Raw genomic sequence first — 24530 nt, 5'->3', positions numbered from 1 at the left:
CCCATCTCCCCATCAGTTCTGCTGGCTGAGCCTGTGCCCTCGTGGGGTGTCAAGGGGCTCAGCTGCAGCATGGGGGTCCTGCTGGAAGCCTCCACAGTGGGCATAGCCCAAATCCACCCCCACAGGGTGCCCTGGGCACGGCTAAGGGCTCAATCCTGCATCCTTGTGGGGCAGTGGTGGGCTTCCCTGGGGCTGAAGATGACTTTTTTTCCCCCTTTCTAGCCAGCTTTTCCCTGTGCCCCATCCCTCACTGCCACCTTGCTGCTCGTCCCAGAGATAAAGCCTCTTCCATATGAATTCCCTGGGAGGTTTGGACTATTAAAGCTCTGCCAAACCCACGGTGCATCCTGGAACAATAGAATACATTAATCCCTTCCCTCCTGGTCCTGCTGGGGCTGGGGGAGCCACTCGCTCCGGCCCAACACAGCTCCATGCCTGGAGCAGGGCTGTGCCAAAGTAAATGGATTATTGACCAGTTTGCAGTGTGAAAGGAAAAACCGAGGCGATGGGGAAAAGGGGCTTTTCCAATTAACCTTTCCTCACACAGGGCCTGGCAGGGCTTCGCCGTGCAGCCTGGGACTGTGCTTTTGCAGCTGGGTGTGAAGGACGCCGTGGTGTGGGGAGGCTGGTGAGGGCTGGGGCTACCCCCATGCTTACCTTTGCTGGGGGGTTGCTCCAGCGCATCCAAAATCCTGGGGTGGTTTGAGGGGCTTGCGCGCTGGGAGGGATGGGGTCAGGGCCAGGGACGCCCCACCCTGCCCCAAGCCCCTCCACTGAGCCAGGGTGCCTTCACTCCCTCTCCGTGGTCCATAAGGATGCTGTGATCCCCACCTGATGGCTGCTGCAAGGGGCTTCGGCTCATGTGAACTGAAAATATCTTTAAACCTCCCGTGCTAAAGGTGCCGCTGGGCTGAGACCAGCCTTTGGGGATGGGAATCACAGCTGTGCCATAGCGCCGGCCCTGTTTCCACCCTCTTGGCAGGACTTTTGCCTATGTCTCCTCCCCGGCCGTGACCTTAGCCACGCTGTGGTGGCTGGGAGCCCCGTCACACTCAACAGCCTGACTCCCAGTGCTGCTGCGTATTTCATATGCACCCGTCTGCCAGGGAACATGCCAGGGACGGCCAGGCCGGGAGATGCGCCAGGGTCCCCTGGGACCCAGAGCTGGTGGCAGTCTGGGAGCTTGTGGGATGCTTCTGAGGGTGTTTGTGTCCCCAACTCCCACACTGCCAGCCACAGCAGTGCAGCACAGGCTGCCCCATCCCAGCACCCCTGAAAGCAGCCGAAATCCAATTCTACATGAAAAGCAAGGGCACTGTTGAGGGTGGGGGCTGTGGGTGCTGGTGTCAGCTCCTAGGCAGCAGGTGATGCCGAGTGAGCACTGGCCGTGCTGGGAGAGAGCAGGCTCCTGCATCCCTCCCTGCCAGATGGTCTAACTGGGTCACATCAGGGCAGTGCAGGGGATTTGTGCTTTAACCCTTAATCCCCCAGGATATGCTGCGCACAGAGGGGGAGGGAGGGGTGTGTTGCTGAAGTAGGATTAAGTGCAGTTTTGCTGCCTGGTTTGCCATCACGGGTGATCTCAGAGACAGGCCTGGTCGCTGCTGCTGCAAACCTGCTGGGACAAGGGCGGCAGCGTGTCCCTCCTGGCTGCACTGGGACAGGGCAGGAGAAGCCGTGGCACTGCAGTGCCAGGGGATGAGAGTACCCCCAGCAAGAGCAGAAAGCGGCTGCAATTCTCCCGTGACTTTCAGCCCAGTGGAGAGTCCCTAATGGGCTGGGGACCAGGTCTCTCTTATCCCAACCTCTGGCTTCCCAGCCATGTTTCTGTGGCCCCGATCCCTGTTCATCCCCAGCGGGCTGGCAGCCCCTGAGCATTGGCTGGTGTGCTTCTGGGGAGAAAGCCCCTGCTGGCAGCCCTGCTGTGCTGATGGCCTCCCACTCCCGTTAATCCTCCCCCTTGTTGGTCGGGCATCTGCTCTGCGGGAAGAGGCGGCAGCAGGGCCGGCCGAGCCAGCCGCCTGGCTGCCATCTGCTCCCTCCAGCTCCCAAGGAGCCCAGGCACTAATGAGCCCATGGTCCCGGCCCAAGCGGGGGGAGAGGGACTTGAAAAGAAAAGCAGAGGGGGAGAAGAAAAGCCCCTTCCTCAGAGGGGATGTCAATAGGGAGGCTTTTGTCTGCCCCTGCCCTCCAGCTCCAGCTGGACTGCGGCGGGAGTGGGGAGAGCTAATTAGGCAGCTCAAGAGCTGCCGGGAGGCTGGGGGGAGCCAGGGTGAAGTGAACAAGGGGCAGAGCTGGGGATGCCTGCAGGAACCCCTCCCTGCTGTTCGCAGAGCCTTCACCCTCCTCCTCTTCCTTCCCTCCTAGCCTCATCCATCTGCCGCTCCACTGGACCGGTGCTGGGGACCTTCCCAGTGGGGTGGGGGACACCCCTGTCCCCAGAGCAGTTGCCCCACCAGCATGTCAGGGAGATGGGGATGGAGGTTTCTGCTACGGTTGGGTGGGATGCAGCGAGGGCCAGGCAGTGCAGCACCCATGAGTGCCTTAGCCAGGTGCGTGTGCCCCAGCGCGGGAGGGTGTACAAGCACCTAACGATTCAGGGAAAGGGGCCTTTGGAAGCCCCCATAGGAATCCCAAGCCCATGGGTGGGGCATTTTTAGAGACTTTGGGTACCCCCAAATGTGCTGCCTTTTGCCACTGTGCCCTGCTGCAGTCACATGGGGTTCTGTCACTTTTACCTAAAACCTCCAAAAAATGGACATAGGGTTGAGGGTTGTGCCCAGACCAGTGCTGCAGGGACTGGAAACCAGAAGAGTGGTGGGAAATGCTGTGGTTTGGAGGATGGGCAGTTTCTGACCTGTAAGAGTTCATTTGAGAGCTCTGCTTGTGGCCCAAATCTGGCCCCGTCCCTCCAATTCCCACACCCGCCAGCAAAGAACATGGGCACAACCTGGCCCTCCTTCAGAGTGAAGGTTCACAGCATCTCATAGGGAAAGGAGGGGTGTGGCTCTCCCCAGATCTGGGGGTCGCTGCAGCCCCCATCTCCAGGGAGGAGGGAGCTCACGGTGCCCACGCTGTGCTGGGGGATTCACCATATCCGATCTCCTCTCCTCATCTTCCTCTTCAGATGAGGAGTGAAATCGGGTGGAAGGAAGCAAAAGGGGGGAAAGTCTGCTGGCTGACCAGGGGTTTGTTTTGTAGATATTTGGTTTCGTCCTTGAACAGAGCCGCCTGCAGATGCTCCCCAGGCTGCTGGGGAGCCCCCATGTCTGCACAAGCCGCCGGGGCTCGGCTGCGGCTGCCAGGTTTGTGAGCACAGCCCCAGCAGGGTCCGGCACCTCAGGGGGCTGTGCTGCCCATGGTGGGCAGGGGCCCGCCCTGCCAGGCTCAGCGCTGTCCCAGCACTTGGGTGAGGCTGTTTTGTAGAGGTATCGACGTGCAGAGCAATAGGCCAGGGCAAAACGTGGCAGTTTGGGGTCTTGCGGGGCTGGGGCCCGTCCCTGCCTGGCTTGGGGACAGCTGGCAGGTGCACCCATAGCAGAACCGGCTCTGGCTAGTCCCTGTCCCAGCTCATCTCCTGTCCCGAGAGAAGCAGGAGAGCAGGGCTTTGAAACCCTGCGGCCCCGTGCACATGTTCATATCCCTCCCCCAGGATCTAACAAATAAATATTTAGGCCTGCAAGGACCTAAGTAATAAATAGCAGTGGCGCCCCGATGCCAGGGAACGCTAAGGTGCCACTGCCCACCGGCGGGTCCTGTGGCTGTCACCGTTCTGCCTCCACCATCCATGGCAGCCCGTCCCACTGCAGCTTGTCCCCAGAAAAGGGCTCTGCAGACCCCGCTCTTGCTGCTTGCAGGGGTTCCCGCTCTCCGCTGGGGACCTCGGGCACAGAGGACTTGTCCTTCCCAAAGGCTGCGGATAGAACTGAGCCTGTCCTACCTCAGCGCCATCCCTCTCCCGTTCCCACATCTCCGTGTCTGGTGGCTGGACCTTTCTATACGTACATTTTTCTATGAGTTTATCAAATGCAAACCCTGTGTCACTGAGATGAAATAATTTCATACATGACCACCCTTTCCTTTTCTCTCTCTTTTTTTTTTTTCTCCTTTTCTCCCTGCGGCCACTGAAACCTCTTCATCATTGCAAAGCCTGACCGAGGCTGGCAAAGCCCACCTGCGGTCTGGCTGCGGTTGGTGCCGGGGCTTTGCCGCATCCCCTGGTCCAGCTCAAGCCCCTGTGGTCTCTTTGCTGTTAAGAGAGCGTGGCTCTGCTGTGACCTACGGTCCTACCCTGCCCCACTGGAGCCCCACACAGGGCTCCCAGCCCCGCTGGGTGGTCCTCTGGTCCAGATCCCTGGCAGTGCTGGGTTGTATGTCACCAGCGGGAAAACAGGGCTGGGTTTGATGCCCAGATTGGGGCCCTTTGGCACTCCCAGCAACAGGAAGAGAGAAATGCCACACCTTGGGAACCAATTTGCTTTTGCAAACCCCGTTTACTGATTTTTATGGGTATGTGCAAAGATACAGAGGTATTGAGTGCCTGAAATCCAGCAGGAGCGGTGGATCCCAGCAGCACGGCAGTCATAACAGGGCTTTGTCGTGGTGCGGATTTGGCACACGCTGGCGCGATGAATGGGCTGGACAGCCACCTCCGGCAGCACATCTTGGTGCCACCATTGCCCAGCAAAGGCCACACAACCCTCCATAGGACGCCGCGTGCCGCAAAACTGGCTTCTCCATCAGCCACTTGAGCCAAAAGCGCTGACAAACACCGGGAGTTTAAAAATAGCAGGTTTTTTTGCACACAGCGGGAGTGCTTTCTCTGCCAGTGCAGTGAGGACTGCAGGAAGGGCTTAAAAAAAAACCAAAAAAGTGGGGAAAAAAAACCTATTAAAAAACTCTAGTGGTGTTTCAGGCTGGCTGAGCTGTGCGTCCCAGCCTGTGGCCAAGGCAGGAGGCAGCGAGGTTGGAGCTAACTGCTTCACCGATGACCTGTTTAACACTTCATGTTTAATTTATGTCTTGACATTATTGAAAGAAGAAACAGCTGCTGCAGCCCAGCCCTGTCTGGAGGCTTTGCAGGGGGCAGAGGTGGGAGTGGGGGTACCGGGGAGGCCCTTTCCTCTTTTGCCCCCGAGCGGGTGCCTGGGCAGGCGATGGGGTCAGGGCAGTGTGGGCAGGGTTCTGCTGCCTGCGGGTTTCCTCTGCTCTCTCCTCTCAGCTCCTGCTTCCTCCCTAGGGGCAGGGGAGGCTGCAACGTGCTGGTATGGGCTGCAAAGGCCATGTGCTGGGGGATCCCAGGGCTGGGGGCAGATGGCCACCTCACGTGCACATGCAGGTGGCTGCAAATGCTCTGAGACCCACGGGCAATGATGAGAAAATGCATTTTCTCTGCCACTAACACCAAATTCCAGCAGTGCATCAGCCTGGTGGAACTCGATGGCACTTTGGCAATGGGCTGGTTGTACTGAATTTATCTCTGCGCCCGCCTGTGCTTGGGAATGCATGTGCTGGGGGTGTGACTGCGGAAGAGTGGGGTAGGAGGCTGTGATTTTAGCTACACTACTGTCAGGATGAAGAATTAGCTATTGCCCAGCAAGAGAAATATTTTTGCATTAAGAGAGATTTCACAGTTAAAGACCGCCTGCTGAATTAATCTGTGGGTCAGCTGGAGCTGCCGTATAACCAACTGCCTGCCAAAGCAGTGCATATATAACACCAATGTATAACAGCACGTAAATATAACTTGTTCTGTGCTGCTCCGCCGTCTGCAGCCAGAGGAGCAGGCAAGGCCACAGCTACGGCATACTGAGTGCGGGAGGCCGTTAGGGCTTTGGGCTGATTTCCCTCTGAGGCTGGTGGTTTAACTCTGGGAACCTATTGCGTATAAAGCATTTGCCCTCTTCAAGACCCTCCGCTTCGATCAGAGCACGGCCAGGTTTGTTACAATGGGGAGAAGCAAGACAAGTGGGTTCAGCACAACTTTTCCAAGGGATGGGGATTTTATTCACCAAAAAACTGCAATATCAAGAACATATAAGAAAAAAAAACACAACCAGCAACAAAGCAGCCCAAGTGCCCATGTTTCACCTGCCCTTCCCTGCTGTGTGGGACGGGCGCCGTGGTTATCTGCCTGCCGCAGCCGCCTGCCCCGGCCCTGCCTTTGTCCGCCCATCAGCCACGCGCCGGCCGAGTTAATGAAGGACAATGGTGGAGGAGCACTGGAGCGGAGAGGCAGGCGGGTAACGCGTGCTGGGGGGAGGGGGGTGCAGTGGGGTCTGGGTGGGCACCGCCGGCAGAGGAGGCACGAAGGGAGCCGCTGGTTCCCTGCGATAGGGGCATTTTGCAGCCCAGACCGCCGGGGAGCGGTGGAGCACATGGGCCATCAGCCCAGGTGTGCCGCACGCCTCCTAATCGAGGATGGACGTGAACGCCTGGTGACCTCCTCTGGTTCTGTGTCTCCAGACCCTGGCTGCTCCAGGAGGTGCCTGTGCAGGGCTGAGCTCTGCAGGACATAGGACGTATTGGCTGCATCGCCCCAAGGAGTCTGCAGCATCCCCAGGCACAGGGACTTGGTTGCCTGTAGCGTTCGATGGCTGGACAAGTCCTTGGCACACTTTTGGACCAGTTCGTTTGCTTTCTCAAACATTTCCGACATGTGGTTGAAGAGCCAGCACACATGAAGGATGTCCTTTAGATATTTTGGAGGGTTTTTTGGACATTTTGGAGAGTCCAGGCTGGAAGACGCAGCCATTTCATGCTCCGGGCACGTCTCTGCCCTTGGGTGTGCTGGGGCTGCGTGGCTGTGCCTGGTGGCCGGGTCCCCATCCTTGCCATAAGCGTGGCACATCTCTGCACCTGCAGGGACAGAGCTAAAGGCACAACACCAGCAGCACGTGCCAGCGGCAGGTTTGGCTCCTGCTATTTGCTGCCTCGTGGCAGTAGCTACTACCCCATTGCCCTCAGGGGCTCCTGAGAAGTGTTTTTCCACCCGCAGCCCCAGTTTCCCCATCCTCATCCCTCTGAGTGGGCTCAGAAGCTCAAGGGCAGGCACTCGTCATGGAAACTGCCACCACGGGGATGGACGGGTTAATTTTGTGGGGAAGGCTCATGGGCCAAAGAGCTGACTGCCGGCTCTGCTGGGCTGCGAATGCCACCGAAGGCATGTTCGTCCCTGATTAATAGAAACTGAAAAGCAGGATCCTGAGGACCTGCGGCTCCCCTGCCCCCTCCCTGCTGCGGGCAGTCACTGCCAGCCCTCACCCTGCGTTGCCGCCGGGTTTGTCCTGCGCGGAGCAGAGGACGATGGGTCTCACCTTGCCTTTCTGAGGCAGAAAAGCAGGCAGTGAAGCCTGCGGCCGCAGCCTGTGCCCTGCCCGCAGAGCTGGCGCTTGAATACGGTCACCACCCTGCTCCCCCCGCTTGCCCTCCCCACCACGTTGGTATTGATTTGACCTGAACTGTCTTTAATGTGCTGTGATTTCTTTCAATTAGGCTTTAAGCGAGGTCTCTGCAGCATTCAATAGTGCCAGCCCAGCACTGTGCCTGGACCAGGATGGTCAGAGGGAGATGCTTGGAGTTGCTCCTGCATCCCTGACAAGAGCATCCCTCCACATCTTATTTTCTCCATGTCCCACAAGGATAATCCCACTGCTTAAAGGTTGCTATTTATCTCCTCTGCACTTCTTAGCTCTTTCCTTCACTTGGACTGGTAGCCTTGCTACCCAAGCCCACAGGACAGATTTGCCGCCTAGTTAGTTGGTTCACCTTCCTAAATTAGATGAGCGCCAGACCTGCATGGTCCCCCCCGCTCTGTGCAGGAGCAGCCCTGCCACCAGCCAGAGCCAAACCGAACCCAAGCAACCCTCATCTTCCCATCCCTGGCAAAGCTGCCTTGCTGTCCCCTTTCTCCTTGGTGGCTGTCACCTCCTCGGGGACATACTTAGCCAAGTCAGGGCTTGGTGTCACTTTGTTCCCGGCAAACTAATGGGCAGAGCGCTTGTTTTCAGAGACTGTACGGAGCAGAAATCCCTGCACTTCATCTCCAGCTGCAATTACTGAAGCCAAGTCGATGCGGTTGATGGTAATAGGATGGTAACACTGTCTGAATTTGTATTTAATGCTGATTCCAAGGGTCTATAATTTTCATCAGCACCACATGACTTTTTATAGAACAGAAAAATGTGAGAGCAGTTAATGAGCTGTAATTCTGGAGAGCTTCTGCCTTGATTGGGACTAATTATTTTCTTTATAAAAATAATTAACAATCCACACAACCTACAGAGTGAAAGGCATGTGGCATTAATTAAACCATGTGGTATTTTCAACGCACCTTTATCTCCCCTTTCCCAGCATACCCCGAATAGACGGTGGCATTGCGCTGTGGAAAGCCAAGCTGGGCACAGGCTTGTGTCGGGGCAAGGGCTTGTGCAGGGCGAAAAGGGCAAGTCCTGAGCGAGGAGGCTGCATCCAGATCCCGCCTCTTCAGCCTCCTGGCCCTGCGTGTACCATAAAAATCCTCATTTGAGTAGGACAGGCTGTTTTGGCTAGAATAAGGTGATGATTTTCATGCGTGGGCTGTCTGTGATGGGTGCGGAAGGGATGCTGGGGATACCTCTGTTTTTTGGCTGAAGTGGGACCCCAGGGGCTGCAGGGGTCTGTGCCAGGTGCTGTCACTTGCTGTGGGGCATTGGGATACCCCAAAATTGAGATGGTCACTTTGCACAGGTCCTTGTTCTCCAGCGTTCTGAGATCCCAGGGTGAGTCCCAGGGGAATGTGCCCCAGCACCGACAGTGTGCAGGTCTGTGTGTGCTGAGACACACACTTACATAATATACAATTGTTAACAAGACTAATTCCTCTATTTTCTTGGAGGTATTCTGAGAACTAATGAATATATTTGCATAATCTTGATTTTGTTTACGAATAATTCTGGATTATCCAAATGTGAATAACACCGGGGCTTTGCCGTTCTATATTGCCTTTGAGCTGAGGATAGCGAAGCATTTTACAAATATTAGTTCAGCCTCACAAATCCCAGCAAGCAATAAAATCATTATTACACCCAATTAAAGATGGATGTGCCGGAAAGTGAAATGATTCTATCCGGCCCCTCCTGGCAGGGTCTGCCACGGGGCCCAGGAGCCCAGGGACCAGCCTGCCTCTTCCAAGCCTTCCCCCTAGGGAGCAGCAAGCCAATAAATAGCCTCCCCTTCATTTTTGGAGATGATTTAAAACAACGTTCAGAGTTGCAGGGTGGCATGGATGGCTGGGGACAAGACCTGGGAAAGGAGAGGAGTTTCTTTCTGGCTGTGACCCCAAACAGCCCTGGGTGCTGCAGCACCGAGCACCCCGGCGTGCACTGTGTGGCAGGGATGGCATGGCCATACCAACCCCTCCCTCCTTGGAGGGCTGTGGGAGGAGGAAAGGACCTGTCTTTCCTCCCAGAAACTATCCTTAACTTAAAGCCTGCTCATCAGTCCTGGGCAGCTGGCAAGACCACCAAGGTGTTTCCCAGGGGACCAGGGAGTGTTACAGGGAAGGAGGATTGGAGTCAGACCAAACTCTCTCACCCATGATGCTGCAATTCAGGAATTTCCCAGCTCAGCTGACCCAGGAGACATAATACAGGGAGGCAAAGGGGCTCTTCTGGCCATGAAAATCCCCCGGCAGGGTGCAGCAGAGGGATTAAAGCCCACTTGCCACCTCCCTTCCTGGGCTGGGAATGTCGTAGGCTTGTCTCTCCGGCAGGAGAAATCTGTTGCTTAATTCCTTTTCGTGGGAGCTAATTGCTGCCCACGCGTCCCCGCGCGGGGACATCTGCTCCTTGCAGCATCACTGCGCTGTCCCAGCCCCGCACGGCCCTGGCAGAGTGGTCCTGTGCACTGTGGCAGGGTGGATGTTTGGGAGATAAGCCCCGAATGAGGGGATATCCAGGAAACCCCACCTCACCAGGCCCCCCAGGCGAGGCAGACTGATTTTTGCTGGCTGCTGCTGGGGTCTCTCCTGCCGCGACTGCTGTTCACAGGTAAACACGAGGGTCCGCAGAAAATGTTATCCTCAGCTCCTCTAATTCTGGCAGCCACACGAGGCAGAGCGGCATCAGCTTTGCCCTGCTCAGGTGATGCCCCCAGACACCCGAGTTGGGGACACCCATTTGGATGCACCTGTGGGTCTGTCCTGGGAGGGCGTTGAGCATTTTTTAATGTCAGAGCTGTTTCAAGCCGAGCCCTTCAGGTTGCTGTTCATTAGCTGCAGGCAGGCATGCGTGCCTGTGTCCCGGCACGCAGGGTGGCTCAGGGAGTGGCTTATTAATGGGATGCCACGACTTGAGTGCCCCTGTCCCCAGCCTGGATGGATGGGATGGCCGTCTTCTCCATGTTTCTCCCATCGACCAGAGTCGTTCCCAGGGCAGCTCTGTGGGCGGGCGGCAGCTGTGTGAACAGGCTGCTTTTTTTGAGTTATCTGAGTGTTGGGACCTCCAGTGTGTTTCCCCCTCTTCTTCCAGTAGCAATTCAAAAAAAGCAAATTAAGGGAGAGGAGGAAAGAGCTTTATGTGAGTGGCAAAGGGAGCATTCCTGCTCCAAGTGGATCTTCTCCAGCTGTATTCTCCTTGCTGCCTCCAACGTGCCTTATTACTAATTCATTTTTAAAGTGATCTCGCAGTGCTCCCAGGAGCTGCTGGTAACTGTGTGCTTACAATCCACTATTTGATTAAAATTTAATGAGCTATGTTATTGGCAAGTACACTATTTCGCTGCTGTTCGCCATGTCAAACAGCATGGCTTTTTGAACAAAGGAGGGAATCAGAGCACCACAGAGAGCACCTCTAATGACCAAGGACCATGGATGTGACATCCCAAGGCCCAGCCCTGCCATCACTTGGCAGCCACAGGGTGGCTTTCTCATTAAAGAGCGAGCCCAGGCTCACCGGGAGGATAGCGATCTCCAAAGATCCTGGATTAACCTGTGCGAGGGACCAGACTCTTGTGTGCAAGCACGGCCGCACCCACGGCAGCCAGCAGTGAAGCAAGGCCCCGCCACGGGGTCTTGCCTTGAACCCGGGGTGCTGTGGTGGCACAGGAGACACTCCCTCGGTGGGGGCTTTGGCCCTGTGCAGTCCGTTGGGTGTGAAGGTGCTCTCCAGACTGATGGCACTGCAGATAGTGGCAAAGTGCTTCTTTTCTGGGACATCCGTCGGTTTGGTTTTTTTTGTTAAAACCCTCCTAAAATGTTAAACATAATCTTCCGGTGCTCCTCAGCTTCCAGCTCCCAGTGTTGTGCTGGCAGCACTGGCTCCCCTCTGCTACCCACAGCCTGCCCTTCGCCCCTCGAGGGTTCACCCTGTGCTGCTCATGGGCAAGCAATTAATGAGAAATTTGAGCTCAGCTCCAGGCATTTCCTTATCGCAAGCTCTATGAGGGCTACTTAGGGTTGCCCACATGCCTGGCCATCAGCTCTGCCTTCCTCAGGGAGCAGTTTGCCCCCATGGCTGCTCTGGGCTGCCTTGGGGATGATGGCAGGGATGGGGTCTGGGAGTGCCGTTTGTGCCCAGCTGGGAGGAGAGTGGCTGTGGGGCTACGGCACGGTTCAGCGTGAGCTTTCAGCCCCAGTCCATTCTCAGGCCAGTCCCTGCCACAGCAGGGTCACTCAGGAGCCTGGGCTCCCCCAAAACATGGGCCGGGGGGGTGCAGGATTGCTGTGCCATGGTGCAGCTCAGGGTAACATCCGTACTTTCCTCTCTGTTTCCAGGCACCAGGGAGAAGCCGAGGCTCCTTTCCTATTCCCTGATGGAGGAGAAAACTAGCTCCTTTACAGGCATGGGAACCTGCAGGGTATTTGTCTAAGGAGGAGGATTTGAGGATAAGAAAGGCACAGGATTGTCCCCTCGAGAGCAAGCCCAGCCCGGCAGCATGCAGGTGCTGATGGTCACAAAGCACTGCAGGGACCTCCGAGCTGGCAGTGTGGGAGGCACAAGATGCCGTAGGAGCCACTCAAGACAGGGCAGCGGTCCAGGTTTCCTTTAGAAATTATACGACCGCGTGCCATATTGCTTGGGATTCTCTCTGCTGTCGCTGGCAGGTGGTCGGTGGAGCCATCCAGGATTGCTGGCAGCAAGGGAAGGTGACGCCAAGCCCTGCGAGGCAGATGAGTGATTGGGAGGGAAGAGGGATGGGAATTGTCCCTAGGGAGAAGGAGACCTGGCTGTGGGAAGCAAGGAGAGGCTGTGCTCACTCTCATGCCTGACCCTCCCTCAGACAGTACACGGGAGCATCACCTTCCCCTGTGGATTTTTACACTCCACCAGGGCTGTCCATCCCTTGCTGCGCAGCAGGAGCCGCCGCTGCCGCCACCAGCTGGTGCCCGGGATGGAGCCCTCCCCACCGGCTGTGACTGCACGGTATCCCCAAAGCAGCTGGCACTGACCCTGTGCCGCTACCGGGGCCTCTTCCAGCAGGGAAGCTCCTCTGTTCTGATTCAACCGTGCGTAGCAAATCAAATGCTGGAAAATAAAAAGCCAAGCTGCTTTTTTGGCCCGGGATGTGCTAAGAGCAGTCGTTAAACCTTTCTGGAGTCCAGGAAGCAAAAGGAGCCACTGCTGCATCCGGGCTTGCAGCAGGACGTAGGGTTCCTGGGAGCGGGAGGGGAAGGCGAGTCACGCTGGCAAAAATCGGATGAAAAATGTGTATTATGGAATTGTATTTCTCTTCTGTGTTTAAACTGCCTCAAGAAAACCACGCGCTTTTCTGCAGCTGGTGCCTCTGTTGATGCACGTCAAAAATAGCGGGGAGAAGATTAAAATTGAACTGGCTTGGAGTCTGTGTAATCAGGGAAAATATCTCAGTGATTTGCTATTATAATTTTCAATAACAAACTGCAGGGCTCCTGCCACACTAATAATAACGGTTTGAATGAGGTGGGGAAAGAACCTGCCGTGGGGTGTTTGTGTGTGTTTGTGGGAAGCACTTACAATTTTACCCATCTCCTAATTTTGAAGAGGTATTTTTAGTGCATATTTCAAAGTGCTTTACATAAACACATCTGCTGGAGTTTTTGCTAGGAAATGTCTTTACTACCTTCTTTTCTGACCCCTCCTTCTCCTGGGACAAAGGAATGGTTCGACCATTTTCTTTCTCAATCAGACGAGCAAAGCTAGAGAGCAAAGGAGAAAATAAAAGGGTCATTTTTCTAGCACTAAAAGGCTTCTTGGCCCAAAGTGATGTATTTTAGAAATGCTGTGAGCAGCTCAACCCGCCCTTGCCAGGGCCAAAGCCCAGGGCAGAGGCACATTGAGGTGGCCGTGGCAGAGAGCAGCGGGGATGCGGGAAAGTGGGGACCCCAACCCGCTGCCTGCCCCTTCCTGTGCAGCCAAAACCTCCAGGTGAGGAAAGGAGAGGAAAGATGAGATATTCAATCATGCACGTCCACGCACCTTTTGCACGTTACTCAGGAGAAGCGGCAAGGACATCCCTTGGTGTGAGCAGCTGCGGGCACAGGACTTCTGCTTCCCCTCGGGGCAGTGTGCCTGCCACAAACGCCTGTGTCCTTTCATGGGCTGATGTTCCCAGTCCCCAGGCGAGGCATCCATCGTTGGTTTAATGCCAGTGAAACATTCACAACTAATAGGCTCATCAGAGGTGCTTTAACCTTTTTCGTTTTAGGGGCTCCGGTTGGCTGGAGCCACTCCTACCTTTTCACCAGGGAACGTAAAGATGATCAGAAAGTGGAGCCAGCCAGGGCTGAAAAGGGCAAGGTAGTAAAGTTTCCATATTGGCTTTCCAAATACTCTGTCCTGAGCTTGGAAATGCTGTCAGTGCAGGTCTGCCAAGAGCAGTCAGTGCTCAGGGTCTCCAACGTGCTCACGCATGCGGCCGGGCGCCCTGCAGCACCACGCTGCTGCTCGGGCTGTGCATCCAGCACCCAACCCAGCTGTGTCTGCAAAATAAAAAAAATTACAAAAATAAAAGGCTTGGTTAACATGATCCGGCCCCTGTGTGCTTACACTGCTGCTTGCAAAGCAGCTGGGAAAGGGCAGAGGAGCTGCGGCCAGGCCATGGAGCGCTGGGACTGCTGGAGCCTGTCCTGTGGTGGCAAGGGACCATGTCGCTGAGGTTGGAGAGATGGCCTGGCGGCAGGGTCTGGCAGCTGAAAGGTCACTAGAAAGGCAATTTTCCTGCTTTTCTCTCCTCTTGAGATGAGGAGTTGAGTTACTGTGGGGGAAAAGGATGATTGATGAAAGCTTTGTGGCAGGAGACTGCTGCAGGGCCAGGGCAGAGGAGCTCAGCTGGGATGCGGAAGCCTGCAGGCAGGGGAGGGCAGCTGCCCAGTGCCAGCAGTGCTGAGAGGCCAGCACGCAGGGATTTCAAGGGCACACCAAACCCGCACCTACCGCATGTCACTGTGGGGCCAGAGGGGACGGGCGTCGCTGGGCTCAGCTCCCGGTGAAGCGTGCGTCACCAAATGCCAAATTTCATGGCCTGATGAGATGGCACTTGGCCATGGCACCAAGCGCGGCGGCCCAGGATGGAGGAATGGGGATAGGCCGTGAGTTAGCTCTGCTCCCTGAGGCAGCACATACCCTCTGCCTTTGCCCAGTCCTCCTTGAAGAGTGCCAGGATTTGCCCATGGTCAGGAAGAACAGTGCAATCCCGTGGGGGCTAATGGAGGGGGGGAATATTTCCCCATGGCCGGGCTGGTTCAAGCCCCCCGGATGCCCCAAGGCTGTAGCTCTGCCCTGGGGCCAAGGCTCACTCGTGGGGCTAACTCATGGCTCTGGAAGCTCTGTTGTCTGCAACAACTTCCCTGCACAAACCCTGTGAGGGGTCTTTGCTCAGCCCAGCACATCTCCCATGTCTTGCGAATGCCCTGCGGGACCTCTCTGGTCCTGTATTTCCCTTGGCCTCCGCAGAGCCATGGCCTCATGCTGCCATTGGTGTGCATGGCTGCCTTGGGCTCCTGTAAGATACCCGGTGCGAAAGTCTCCTGCCAAGCCCATCAGTGACTTTCTACTTTTCCCCAGCAAACAGTGATGTCCAGTCCCAAAGGGAGCCAGTGTGGGGGGCGCAGCATGGTTATCTGGCCTCAGCAGTGTCCCCATAAACTGGGGGTGACATGCCAGCCCCCCGAGGAAGGGAGGCAGGATAGGGTGGCATTAGGTGACAGGCCTCTGTGGGATGCTGCTGGCAGCAGGGAGCCCAGTGGGATTTGGAAACGTGATGTACCTTTGGGAAAGGCTGGTGGGAAGTGTATCGGGCACTTTGTAAAAATAAACAGGGACCCCCCCACCTCACAGCTGGGCTGCTGTCACCCACCCCATTCTCCTCCAAACAGCCACAGTGTTTTACAGTGTTTTACCCCGCTCAGATGAGGAATATTTGGGTTCTTTCCTACCAGTGATCTTTTCTGCATCACTTCTATAACAGATCATTTCCCTCTGTTGTCAACACATTCTGTCAGGGGAGGAAAACATGGGAAAGCTTAAATACAATCCCAAAATGCAAGGTGGGCTGGCTGCGTTGTGACAAGCAGTGAAAGACTTGGGCTGGTGGGAGAGGTGAGAGCCCTGCGTGACCACTGCTTCCCTCCCAGGCATTGAAACCTGGCAAATATCGCCATGAGCCCAAAAACAAACCCCTCCTGGATTGGAGACTGCTGCAAAGAGAAGGGACAAAGCCGTCTGCAGAGGGAGGTTCCCCAGGGTATGTTTTGTGCTGAACTGGTGTCAGGCAGCCTGCCAGGTGCCCTCTGCATGGGGTCTCCCCGAGAGGAGCAGGGATGCTGCTTTTGGGTAGGCCTGAGGGATAGGCTGGATTTCTGCATGGGAGAAAGAAAGAAAGAAAAAAAAGAGTGCAAACAATTGTCTAATGGAAATAGAGAAACTTGGAGAGCAGGCAGGACACGTGGGTTTCTGCCTTGTCATGGCCCGGCTGCCCATGGCCAGGAGTGTGTCCTCAGGGACAAACATGCGACCTGTACATCGGCAGAGAGGCTGTGGTCCTCGCTCCGAGGGCAGAGTAGCGTTGGATGCCCAGAGGGATGGATGCCTGCCTCCTCTTCCTCCTGCCTGCTCCAGTACTCGTCTCTGCAGGCAGCACGTCCCCTGCGCTGAGCGAGCCCCATACTTCCAGCTGCGTCACCCCGAGTGTCCTCGCTGCCTTCCCGGGGCCGGCTCCAGCAAAGTACCCGGAGGGGCTTTCTCCTTTCTGCTGCAGGCAGGGTCTGGCAGGGCAAAGTGTGACAGTCTTCTCCTTTGAGGCCACATTAATCATTCACACCAAACTGCAAGAACTTTTATATCAGTCATGAAAGACACGAAAGACAACAACAACAAAAAAAGTGTTTTTACATATATATTCAATCATTGTCTATGGAGCTTAACGCAAGGGGATTACCAGCCAGTTTAGAGTGTTAGTGACTCTCGGCATTCATCAGAGAACATTTGGTTGAATTGAAGCCAGCCTTTGATGGGATTGGAGAATAATTATTTCCATCAATAATTACTTTCAAGCCCAGAAGAAATGGTTCCTAGTGCATTGCAGTACAAGAGTCCTTGGTTGCCTCAAGTCCAATCAGTTTTAACCCCAGGTCCTGAAAATCTCATTAGTGGGAGTGGGGGCCAGGGTGAGAGGGACATCACCTGCCATGCCTGGGTCCCTCCTGCAAGACAGCAGCCTGGTGAGGGACCCTCCCGCCTCTGCTGCTGGAGCTGATCCAGCCCAGACTTTGCACAGGTCATTAATTTGGGGACATTTTTAATAGAACCTAATGATTGAGCCTCAGAAGACTATTCTTAAAAGGGGTTGGGGAAAGGCACAAGCTAATTAGCTCACACAAAGAAAGCAATTAACCATGTAGCTTCCCGGATGTTTAAAAATAACATAGATGTTGGGAAGCTACTGGGGGATTTATTACAAGCAGAGTAATAGATTTTTAAAGCCAGAGGGACCATCGGGTCAGCCAGTGTCACCTGTATGTCCTGGGCTGGAAATATTTCACCCAGCTTCCCCCCATTGACCCCTGTCATGTGCATTTGGCTGATGCACATCCTTAAATGTTCAGGGATTACAAAATGGGCTCCAAGAAAGAGTCAGCTCTTAGAGAAAGTGGGGTCTTGTTGAGAGAGAAAACACAGGTGGAAAAAGAGGGGTGACCCTTCTTCTGCAGGTGTTCCTGTGCTAACTCCAGCCCTGAAAAGTGGTGCTCATGGCTGAGGCAGGCAGCAGGATGCTCCCTGGGGCTTGCAAGCCTCTGGCCATGCCTAAACAGGGCTAAGATGCCATTTTAGCATCACGTTGCTCTTTAACCACCCTCTTGGCCCCATTAAAGCCCCGAGATGTGTAGCGTCCACCTGGCCCTTTGTTCCTGACCCCACAGCCCATGTGTGGTGGCTGTGATGATGTCTGCAGCCAAAGCACCCTCCTGGCATCCCTGAGCCACTGTGGCTGCAAGGCTGGCAGGGGGACACCCCAGCCTCCTCCTGCTCTGGGATGGGGGTCCACAGAGCCCGGGGCTTTGGCGTGCTGCCTTCCAAAAGAAGAGGTAGGTCAAGTGGCCAACATGGCAGTGGGACCTTGCAGAGCTGACCTGGGAATGGCTAAACCCCAAAGCAGCACCCACAGCACGTTCCTTAGATTAGCTTCAGAATGATAATGAGAGGAAATGGGGACGCTTTCTCTGCTAGCTGAGCCCAGCCCACCAAGGGCACCACTCCACAGCCAGGACAGGCTTGGACACGCTGATGCTTGCTTTATTTATTCAAATAATACTCTAGATGACATTAAAAACATAGTGTTCTTGGCACTCCTGCTGGGTATGGTTTATGGCTTTCCATTAATCTTTTTGTGCTTTGAAATAAACATCTGTGGGGCCTGGAAACCTATTTACTTTCCTCCCAAGTGTCTGAGCTCAGGCTTGTTTGGGTTTATTTTCTCCATTTGGCTTCTTTTCTTCATTTGAGCTTGCACTACTCAAGTCCCAATATTTCTCGGACACCTCTCAACCCAGGCTTTCCTTGCCTTAGCTCTGCTCCTCGCCAACTCTCATAGTCTCCCCAGGTCTCTTACAGGCACTTGCTTGGCCCATGTAGTTCCCCTTAGCTGTGCTGGGCTGTCCCAGATTCTCCAGTTTGGGCTTTCAGCAGGATCAGGTATGTTTACTTACCCAACACCCTATTTGTAGGAGTGAGGAGGAGGGCTGTCCTTTGGCTGCTAAAGCTTTGCTTCCACCTGAGTGCTGGCAAAGGTGATAGGATGAGAATTGTGGCAAGGTATTAGCAGTACAACAGCAGGTTTGGGGAATGGCGTTTGAAATACAAAGGCTTTCTTTTTTACTACAAGAGTGCACGACCAGCACTGTCTCTGCAGAGCTGGTGAGCTAAAACCCACAACGGCGAGGTGCTAGTCTGAGTAGCTACCGTTGCACTGGACCCAGACACGGTGCTGTCCCTGCAGTACGGGGCTGTCTGGCTGCTCCTTGGCTCTGTGATGCTCGTGGTATCTGTGCCCGAAAGCTAAGCACAGCATGCCCACACTGGGGTGCAACTTGGCTTGGAAATTGGGGCTTTTGGGAGCTTTGTAGGAGCATTTCCCACCACAGGACTGAGCACTGTGGGCTCAGGAGTCCTGAGAGCAACCTGCAGCCCTCCTTCACAGCAGCACAGGCCCTACCTGTGGAAAGAGGATTCCCCAGTACACAGGAAGCCTTGAGCAAATGAATCTAGCTCTAAGGACAGCTTGCAATTGCTCTCTTTCTCTCCTCTTCCTCCCACAGCGGGACCCTCAGCTGCCTGACATACCCTGCGGAGGACAGACGTCCCGAAAAGCTGAGTGGCCGTGCAGTCAAGGAGGCCTCCACCACCAATGGCTGTGCAAAAGGGAAGGAGGGACGAGACTATGTTCACCACAGGTCACGCAGGTAGGAGTCAGAGCTGTGAGCAGGGTCACTCCAAAGAGGGGGATGGCAGAGGATGCGTCTGTGACTGCTCACCCAGCCCCTCTGGGGGTCTGTGAGAGCTGGGGATGGGTTAAATGACCGCGTGAGCATCCAGCAAATGTATGCAATTGTATGAAATCCCCATCCATGTTTGCAGGGAGAAACCTCTCAACCCATAGTTCATTTCCACTCCACATCTTGCTCTTACAGCCTCCTTGCAAGCAGCCCTGGCTTCAAGACAGGCTACCTGCCAGCATCCCTACGTGCTACCAGGTCTGCAGGGTATCCCTGGGTGGGCATCACTCCCGGCAATTCCCCTCTCCCCATGCCTAGATCAGACCAGCAGCATTGGCTTCATTAGGACACGGCTTCATTATCAGTCCATCATTAGCCCCTGACACCTTGAGAAGTGGAAAAATGAATCAAATACTGAAAATAAAGCAGTTAGGGTCTCTGAGCCCTGCCTGCTAAACTGTCTCGGGGATTAAAGCCTCCCTGTTTGGTTAAAGATGCTGGAAAGAAAGAGTAAGAAAGCACATTCCATATCTTCAGATTTCAGGCTATCTGGAACAATAATCAAAAGTATATTTTTAATTAGACTTTGATCACAATCAAGGAGAAACAATTAAAATCGGATCAGTGCAGGGAGAGAGCTTCCACATCAAAGACAAAAGGCTTTATCTTGTGAGAAGGAGATATGGCACAAGCAGAGGTTTCTCTCCTCTCTCCGTTGGCTGTGGCCCTGGGCAGGGGGAGGCTGAGATGCACCCAGACCTGTTGCTGGGGAGCCCAAACCTGTGCTAGGGGAAAGCATGTGGGAGCTGGGGTTGAGCATCCTGATGTGTGCTCCTCGGGGCTGCGGTGTGGTTGCACCTCAGACTTACTGCACCAGGAACACTTTGTGTGCAGTTATACACAATTCACAACCAAAGCATTAGTATACAGGTTCATTCTGCAGAGCAATTGGGGGGAAAAAAAAAGTGTATTAAAAGCATTAAGCAATTGGCTTTTTATGGTGGTGTCATTTTGGTAGTAATTCCAGCTCTGGGCGAGCAAGTGTCGGGGGGCAGTGAAGCCTGCGTCCCCCTACCACATCCCGCTGTCACCGCCTCCGATGGGTCAATGTGTTGTGGTGTTTGTTCTGCATTAGGACCCTTAATAACGATAATATTGGTTCTTTCTGCAGAAACTGCTCAATGTTCAGCCGCTTTCTGCAGTGAAGATCCCACAGCATTTTCCAAACACGGGGCTGCCTTCGCATGTTCCCTGGTAGCAGCTCCTCCCAACGGCGGGGCGAGGAGTGGGGAAGCAAACCCAGCACCCTCGTTTCCAACAGTGATTTTGCAGAGGCCCTGGGGAGCTGGCTGTGCCCTCCCTAAACCTCTCCTGCGGACCCATTTGGGGATCCGCAGACAGATATGGGGATCAGTTAGGGGATCCACAGGCTGATTTGGGGATTAACCTGGGGATCCGTAGGTTGCCGCTGTCTTTATGAGCATTCGTTTTGGTTAATGAATAGCCACAGAGTGTCACCTTTTTAGCCCAGTGCTCTGCATTAATTTAACCATGTTGTTTGCTTTTCATTGAAACATAACACAATTCAGTGTCATATGTTTAAAACAAAAATTAATTCACAGGAGATTTTTTCCCAGGGTTTAAAAACTGTGTAAGAGATGCATATATTATTAAATTACCATAGCATCTCAATAAATATATATATTTATAATCAATTGCTATTTAACATATGTTAAGTCTTTTATTACAGTTAGATACATCTGGTTGCAATAACTATTGTATGCAAATTAAATGCCAATTAATTATTTAAAGCATATTTACAAAGAGCAACAAAACCTATAAATCTGTTACGGCGTCGTTAACCTCAGCAAATACATTTTAAATAATCAGCCGGCGTCACCGCAGCGTACCGTAGCTGTCTCATTATATCTCCATTAAACCCATGGAGGAGACACTTCATTTAAACTGTGACCAAATTATTCGTTAGAGGATAATTAGGCGCTCGCCTCCGCCCCAGGCCCACCGTGACAACTGATCTCTCTGCCCTGGATGCCCCTGAGGTGGGGACAGGGGAGAGCAGTCCCATGTGAGCTGATTCATCTTTTATTTTTGTTATTTTAAATTTTTACTTGTTTTTTTTTCTCCCCCTCCGCAGCCCCTCGTGTGATGGGGAGCATGTGCCACTGGCCCGGGGGAAGAAGAAGAAGAAGAAATCCAGCCGTAAGAAGCGAAGGAGGTGAGGGCAGCCGCGGTGGTGTGTGGGGCAGGAGGGGACAGGCAGCCCGAGGCTGTGTGAGGGGGCAGGGAAAAGCCAGTGTAAAATGGAGGCTGGGTGCCCTACAGGGAGGTGTGAGGGTCTGCGGGTCTCCGCAGGCCCAGGGAGGCGCCGCCATTTTCTCACCCCGCCCTCAGGGCGGCAGAGGCCGGGACAGGGCTCTCCCTGCAGCCCATCGGGCAGGCCCCGGGAGCCCCCCGGACCCTCGCCACCCCGGTGGGATGCCACTGGCAGCAGGGTAAGTGTTGAGGTGGCCAGGGAGTGCTGTGGGGAGCCCTGAGGTCCCTAACACCCCTCTGCCTCCTCAGGTCTCCCTCCTACAGCCCCTCGCCTGTGAAGAAGAAGAAGAAGAAAAGCTCCAAGAAGCGAAAAAGAAACAGGTATTTTTCCCTTGAAAATGTAATTCCCCACTGGCAGCACCTGGTGGGGTGGGTTTGGACAAAGGGTGGGAGATGTTACTGCTGTCAGGCAGCTGGTGGAGCCTCACGCTGGGGGCAGAGGTGTGTCCAACTCCTGACTCTCAACATGGCCGCCCAGAGGGCAGGGCCCCACTGGGAGGTGAAAGCCGAGGGCAGGCAGAGCCAGTGTCCCTCCGGGCAAGGAGGGCATGAAGTGGGGTGCACGCCCAGGGTCTACAGATAAACAGGAGCTGTTGGGGTGTGGGGGAAGAGAGACAGGTGAGCCAAATCAGTGCAAGATCTGCAGAGCCTCCACCTGCTCCTTGACCTTGCTGTCTAATTTCCCATCCCCTGGGATGCCACCAAGATTGGCACTCTGGGCTTGCACAGATCCTTTTCCCTTCTTCCCTAAGCCTGCAGAAAGTGTCGGTGTCTGGACCAGGAAAAGGCTTAGGCTAGCTCTCTGCATCCACATCCCAACCTTCCCTCCCAGCTCTGGGAGACTGCCTTCACATTCCCCTTTTGAAGCCCATTTTTAATTTAAAGAGGGCAATGAAATATTAAATTTGCACATATTTCACTGTTTTCTCTCAAACATTAAACAAATATTTGAAGAGAACTGTGGATGACATCTCCCTTGGAAAGTTTATGTGTTTATAATATATTGAACCAAAGAGAGAAGCTACCAAAAATGGATAACAGGGTGAAAAGCTGAGCTTGAATCTTAAAGAAAAGGAAGGGAGGAGGAGAGACAAGGATGTAGAAACTCCTTTAAAATACTTCCTTCCCAAGAAGGGATTCTTATGCTCTTTTATGGATACCATCTCCTGAGAGCAGTCTGGATCAGAAGCTCCTTGGCTTTAACCTTTAGTACCCATTTGTACCCCTGCAAGCCAAGGATAAGCTGTAGCTGGTCCCAAAAGGCAGCATGATAAGACCATTAAGCATTAGTGACCAATGGCGGTTGTTTCCAGACAGCTGGTACCTCGTCAACTAGAGATCCCAACTGACCTTGGCACAGGCAATCTCACGGCCTCTCTAGGCAGGACTTCAGGCCATGGCTTCTGCAGTAGGTTGTGCTCCAAGCTGAGATGGGTCACAGCGGGCTGGGCAGTGTGCCGGGGCCAGGCCTCACTGCAAGGCAGAGCGTCCGCCATGCTCCCAGGGTTTTCTACGAGGATGACCAGCACAGTGGCTCCTGTGTCATCCCAGGGATGCTCCAGGAGGCAAGACTGAGGCACAATGCTGGTTTGGCTGTGAGGCTGCTCTGGAGTGATACAGAAAGGATTCTTCCTCTGACTGCTACTTGGTCCTTCATGCAGAAAACCAGGGACTGGACTCACCTCTGCCCCCTCAAACTAAGTGCAGTGCAAAAGTGTAGATGTAGTAACAGAGAAAAGCGACCCACCAGGGACAGGGGGATGTATCTGATTTCTGTAGATGTGTCATCCTAAGGATCATATTCTCAATTATTTGCAGACTGTGATAGTCGCTTCTACCACACCAGCATTTCTCAGCTACCCCCTCACCAGCTGACTAAAGGACAGCCAAGGCCATTCTGCCCAGCTGGTAAAATGAGGGGGTCTCACAGTGCTTAGTCTAACTCAGGGCCTAACCGCAGGGCCTAACCACATTGCCTCTGACTCAAATTTCCCATTTTGTGAGACCCTGTATTCAGTGTACATATTTGTGTCTTGCAGGTTGTCCTCAAAGAAGAGGAGACACAGGTAAGAGTTGAGCAAGTCTGGGTGGTCCTTTAGAAATGAGTTTAATGGTGTCTTCAAGATCTGACAAGGTTGATGTTCACTGGGTGGGGGCAGAAGATATTTTTCTTCTGTGTTGTCTTGTGGAATCCCCTTGGCTCCCCCCATTCCTTGTGGTTTTGGAGCTACCCTCTCCCTGTTCAGCCTTATGTGTTTCTCGGATCCCACAGGAATGGGGTATCCAGTCCAGCCTGTGCAATCAAGCACATAACTGGAAAAGACCTCTTGGTATAACCTAGACCCTCACAACCTCACGCATGTTGCATCCATCCTGCATCTTGAGTCTTCATTTCTCTTATGGTTTTATCTGTAACCAGTGTGGCATCCCTCGGCAGTGCCCGTCTTTGCAACATTCAAGAGTCAGTGGCTTTCCGGGTGTGTACTGGAAGAACTCTCCTGATTCCAGTGCGCGTGTGTACAGTATCAAGAAGTATTAATCTTTTCTGTGGGAAAACGCAAAGCCACCAGGATGGCTGATCTCTTTGATTCTTTTTGGCCAAGCCCACAAGCCAGATTTGTCAGCAGGCACTCATACCCCCTGTGCTGTGGCAGAATTGTTAATCCCTTGCATTTTTATTGCACGCTCTTGGGAAATCTAGCTGTAGCATTGACATGTGATTGTACAGCTTTTTATCAGAACAGAAATGTCTGAATTAATTAGCCATTTCTTATTTAGTTCTTCAAGCCCCAAAAGTAAGAGAAAGGAAGAAAGAAAACACAAAAAACAGTAAGTAGCAATTCATGGTGTGCCCTGCCCTGCCCTGCACAGTGCTGTGGGGTAGGAAGTGCTTGATGTGGTGGGTCCCATGGTGCTAACACCGACTGCACAGCCCTAAGCAATTCTCAAGATTATTTCACAGCTAAAACCAGCAGTTCTGGTTTTGCTGGAATGGAATGGAAAAAGATGGAAAGAGGCTGGAGATCTTTCCTCTCCCTCTCCTTTGTACCACCTTATTCAGTATTTTCTTTGTACCTCACAAGGATGTGCGGTGTCTTGTTCATCCAGTCCTGAGCAGAGACTCCAGCTTTTCTGATGAGGGCAGCATGAGAGGATGAACTCAAATCTGCAGAGCACAGTGCCCCATGGCCTCCACTGCCCAGAGGGCAGGCTGGCACGCTCTTGCTGAGCCGGGCTTTAGCTCCTCCTT

At 53.9% G+C, this 24530-nt stretch overlaps 1 protein-coding gene across 1 annotated transcript in view; it reads left to right on the top strand.

Moving 5' to 3' along the window:
- SRRM4 (serine/arginine repetitive matrix 4) overlaps positions 1 to 24530 on the top strand; it is a 49708-nt gene that overhangs the window by 2868 nt on the left and 22310 nt on the right. The window contains exons 2-6 of the mRNA XM_064466006.1: positions 18770 to 18913; positions 21102 to 21182; positions 21530 to 21601; positions 23320 to 23346; positions 24059 to 24109. Of these exons, the coding sequence (XP_064322076.1) occupies positions 18770 to 18913; positions 21102 to 21182; positions 21530 to 21601; positions 23320 to 23346; positions 24059 to 24109 (375 nt within the window). The remainder of the gene's footprint in view (positions 1 to 18769; positions 18914 to 21101; positions 21183 to 21529; positions 21602 to 23319; positions 23347 to 24058; positions 24110 to 24530) is intronic.

Source organism: Phalacrocorax carbo, chromosome 15, assembly GCF_963921805.1.
Source record: "Phalacrocorax carbo chromosome 15, bPhaCar2.1, whole genome shotgun sequence".
In the NCBI taxonomy this organism is placed as follows: Eukaryota; Metazoa; Chordata; class Aves; order Suliformes; family Phalacrocoracidae; genus Phalacrocorax; species Phalacrocorax carbo.
The sequence above is the reverse complement of the archived record's forward strand: the minus strand, read 5'-3'. Positions and strand labels throughout refer to the sequence as shown.